Below are 3,859 nucleotides of genomic sequence, written 5' to 3'. Positions count from 1 at the left end.
GGCGCCGTTCACTCTGCCTTTCCCTCTCCCTTCCCGTGGTGTTGGCCTCAGTTCCCTCAAGGGTGACTCCATGCACCGCCGCCCCTGTCACCGCATCATGAAGGGATAGCAAGACCCGTTTGCCTCCTATCCGCCCCACATCGTCAAAGAGTCCAGGAGTCCGTGCATCCAATCTCAAGCCCACATTAGGCCCAGCATGCACCCCATTCTCCCGAGGCCACCATGTATGCTCCCAAAAGGCAATTTCTGGAAAGACTGAAAGAGTGCACGTGTGATAAATCTCTGGGTCTGCCAGCTGGACAGCGAGCTAACTAACTTCTAACTTGCTAACTAACCAATTTCATCTGTGTATGCTAGGTTGTTCGTTATAACAGATATAACTTGGTGATACTAATTGTGCACATACATAAGTAAATGTTTGGATAAATTATATGAGTGATATTACATATGACATTCCATAATGTGACTAACCTCCCTAAAGAGGAGCGCAATGCGTGTAATGGATGTTAGCATCACATCTTATAAAATACAATGGTATCGACGTAACCAAAATATGAGAGAAGTCTGTCTATAAAATTACATGTGGTGGATTATTCAATGGCCTGAAGAAAGCATTTATAGATAATTGTGTGTAAACGTATGAAATGTTTGAGACTATAGACAAAAAGCAATGTACAACTTGAGAATGAACCTGCTTTTCCCTCAGGATAAGGAGAAAAAGCTTCTTCAGTATGCAGAAAGAAGATGAATCAAGTGTTGTCAGTGATTGGATCTTTTGCTGGTGCGGTTTTCTGAAACCTTCTCAAAGGAGTTGACAATTCCAATTACTTGCAGCTCCAAACATTAGTGTTAATTTAGATGCCTAAAATATGAAGGAAAGAAAATCAATTTCTGAAACCTTCTCAAAGGATGTTCATATTATTATTTGGTTTTTCATGTGAAGTATCAAAAGATCAAATAAGCTAACAAAAGATGGTGAACTCTTCTTGTCCCATAAAACTAATAAGCAAACATTGTTTAATGTTTACCTGTGTGGCAAGTTATCTTTGGCGTCTCTTGGTATGTGTCTGATTGCGCCTAATCTCCTCGCGAACATGGCCGCCATTGGTTCTGAATCTTTGAATCCAGGGAAAGGTGTAATGGGATTGAACCCAACCTTTGGTATGTCATCAATGGAAGCCTCTTTCTTGAGGAAGTGGTCATCATCAACACATTGTTCTTTGGTTTCTTTTAGATAAGAAAAGTGTTTATATGAATTTGGATGTACAGAGTTATCAAAAGTTATCAATTGAGCACTTGATTTTGGCAAGAATCGATTCATCCATACACCTCCAGAAGTATCAATTTTGTTCAAGAACTTATCTGTTACCTTCCTCTCTGAAGGTGCGTAGGATTCAGCACTCTCATTGTTATTCTGATCCTGTATGGTAGGAGATGAATTTATTTCTATTCCTTCTTTATTTGTCCTGTTTTCATGGCTGCTGTGAAAATTCACAGGCCTAATCTTTACCTCAAACTCTTTTGATTTCAAATACTGTTTGTAAAGACTGTTATTGTTCTCTGCACAACATGATATTGGAGTAACATCTAGGCCTTGATGAGATTTTATGGGACAAGACATGCACTTGAAATCGGATTTGAGTCCTGTACTTTTCGGCTCAGGATTATGATTCTGAATCTGATCATGATCCCAGAGAAGATGGTGATCAGGATTTGCAGCTGATTGTGAGAATCCTTTCATCATGTTTGAAACCAAGTTCATGAATGAGCTATTCTGCCTGGTTCTGGATCTGGGATCTGAAGTTTCTGGAATTTTCATGGATCTCGAACATGAACTCTCTTGAGTTTGCTTCTTAACTCTTTTACCCCCAGTTGTTAACTCTTGTTGAAGTTTGCATCTCTTTTTACCTGTTAGAAACAATGCTGCGCAATTATTCAATGTTTGTAAATCATTATCTGCTGTTGATTCAAGCTTCTCAATTGGAGCTTTAGAAGCAAGATCCATTCCACCATTGCAAAGTTTTCTTGGAGAGGGATTTTCTTCCATGCTTGGGTTTGGTTTATTATCCTCTTGAGTTAAGAACTTGTCAACGGGCCTTTCGTCAACCTCACCTAAACAAAATCAGGATTCATTAGATATTTTAGACATCAACAAAAGACTTAAGGATGCGTTTGGTTTCGCAAACATAACAAAACAGGACACTGACAACAAAATATAAAGGATGGATATGCCCAAATCAGTATTTTTTTAATTTATTTGGTGATAAACTATATATAGAAAAGAACAAATTATGAAAGTTTAATTTACTTTCGTTTTCTTTTACAAAACTATTTAGGAAGAAACAAACGCCGGCTAACATTTCAAATATAGATTTTACCTGTATCATTCTCCTTAGGTGCTTGACATTCTGGAGTGATGACTCTAGAAGGAGCATCGGCGGAAGTAACGTCGCTTTTCGCGCATATAACAGTTATAGGATTTACAAAAACATCATCTATAGGTAAATCAGTGTTAGAAATTCCACCATGTAGAAGAGCAAAGACCATGCTGCTTGGTCTAACATCTTGGTAAAGATTGCTATTTCTGTTAGCGGAACTTGAATCAACACAATTTAAGCTGAAACCTGTGTTTGGAGACCAAACTATCTCAGATAAAGGGTCAAGGGCAGATAGTGACATGTTTACTCTAGAAGCTGCATTTGCACCTGCACCTGATGAATCTTTCTTCAGGTCTTTCCAAACACAGTGCTTAGAGTAGTTCACAACTAGTTTAAAATCATTCTCTGCTTTCACTGTCTTGCTTTCTGTACTCATCTTCAGAAACAAATGTCCTGAAATGACATTACGGTTTGGAACTATAATTCTCTTTATAGTGGTTGAAATTTGAAATTTGAAATTCTGGCTGTTATGTTCCAACTTTGCCTCGTGAAATTCAAGTTCTTCAGCAAACCACTCTTTTAATACATTTCATCAGAATTCAACATGTGCTAATTGAATTGTGCAGTTGTATACTTGAATTATGTTAATTGAGTTTGTTAATGTTAGTTAGGAAAAGTTAGTTTTTTCTGTTGCAATAAATTTTGCTCGGGATTGAACCATCAGATTCATTTCTTGTTAAGCAGTACACATGATAAGTGAAAACTATGCTCAAAGACCTCAAGCTGATTAGCATAATAAGACAACGGTTCTGAATAATAATAATTTCCTAAGCCACAGAAATTAACATGGCACACATTCCCACGCAAAACGAATAAGATAATAAACCATCTATCATTGCAGAATTTTAAGTTAAGGAAGCTAATAAGAAAAGCATATAACTGATTAGAAAATACAAACAATAAATTAAACTTAATCTAAAAAATTAAAGCATTGTTATGTATGAATCTAGCATGCAAGTTCTAAACTGATGGAAGGTACTAATAAAGCAGAAATGAAAATTGAATGAAACATACCTCTCTTGACTATGAGATATGATGACAATTATTAGAAAAGCAAGAGTGTATGGAGAAGAAGAATTGAAGGTGAAGTTGCAGTTTCTATTGTGACAGGGTGGTTGAAGATGCTGGTGGTATAAGAGTAGCTGTCACACAAGAATTGGAAGCTTCAAAGAAACGAGGATAAGGATGTTCCACGTAGACACAGGCAAATCCACTAGCAACCCAGTTATTTGGAGTTTCATATTATTTTATTATTATTCAATGGATTATTTCAGATCAAATTGGATTACATTGGATTGGATTCTTTATGGTTGGCAGATTTCAGTCTCAATTCCGTCAAGTCACAGTCAGTCACGCTAAATCGCTAATCATCGTCACTGTCTGCCTTGTCTCCTTCAATTTTATTCTCTCATGCATAGCCA

General features: G+C 37.1%; 1 protein-coding gene across 2 annotated transcripts; it reads right to left on the bottom strand.

Moving 5' to 3' along the window:
* LOC107618368 lies at positions 433 to 3,621 on the bottom strand. 2 transcript variants are annotated; one of them, XM_021112402.1, is made up of 5 exons: positions 3,453 to 3,621; positions 2,706 to 2,831; positions 2,379 to 2,624; positions 1,029 to 2,112; positions 433 to 862 (listed from the first exon to the last, which is right to left on the bottom strand). In XM_021112402.1, exons 2-5 carry the CDS (start codon positions 2,812 to 2,814, stop codon positions 850 to 852), a joined length of 1,452 nt encoding a protein of 483 aa, XP_020968061.1. In that variant the 5' UTR covers positions 2,815 to 2,831; positions 3,453 to 3,621; the 3' UTR covers positions 433 to 849. The 2 variants fall into 2 exon arrangements, with proteins under 2 accessions (XP_020968061.1, XP_016175891.1); XM_016320405.2 differs by having other exon boundaries at positions 2,379 to 2,831.

This window comes from Arachis ipaensis, chromosome B09, assembly GCF_000816755.2.
Source record: "Arachis ipaensis cultivar K30076 chromosome B09, Araip1.1, whole genome shotgun sequence".
In the NCBI taxonomy this organism is placed as follows: Eukaryota; Viridiplantae; Streptophyta; class Magnoliopsida; order Fabales; family Fabaceae; genus Arachis; species Arachis ipaensis.
The sequence above is the reverse complement of the archived record's forward strand: the minus strand, read 5'-3'. Positions and strand labels throughout refer to the sequence as shown.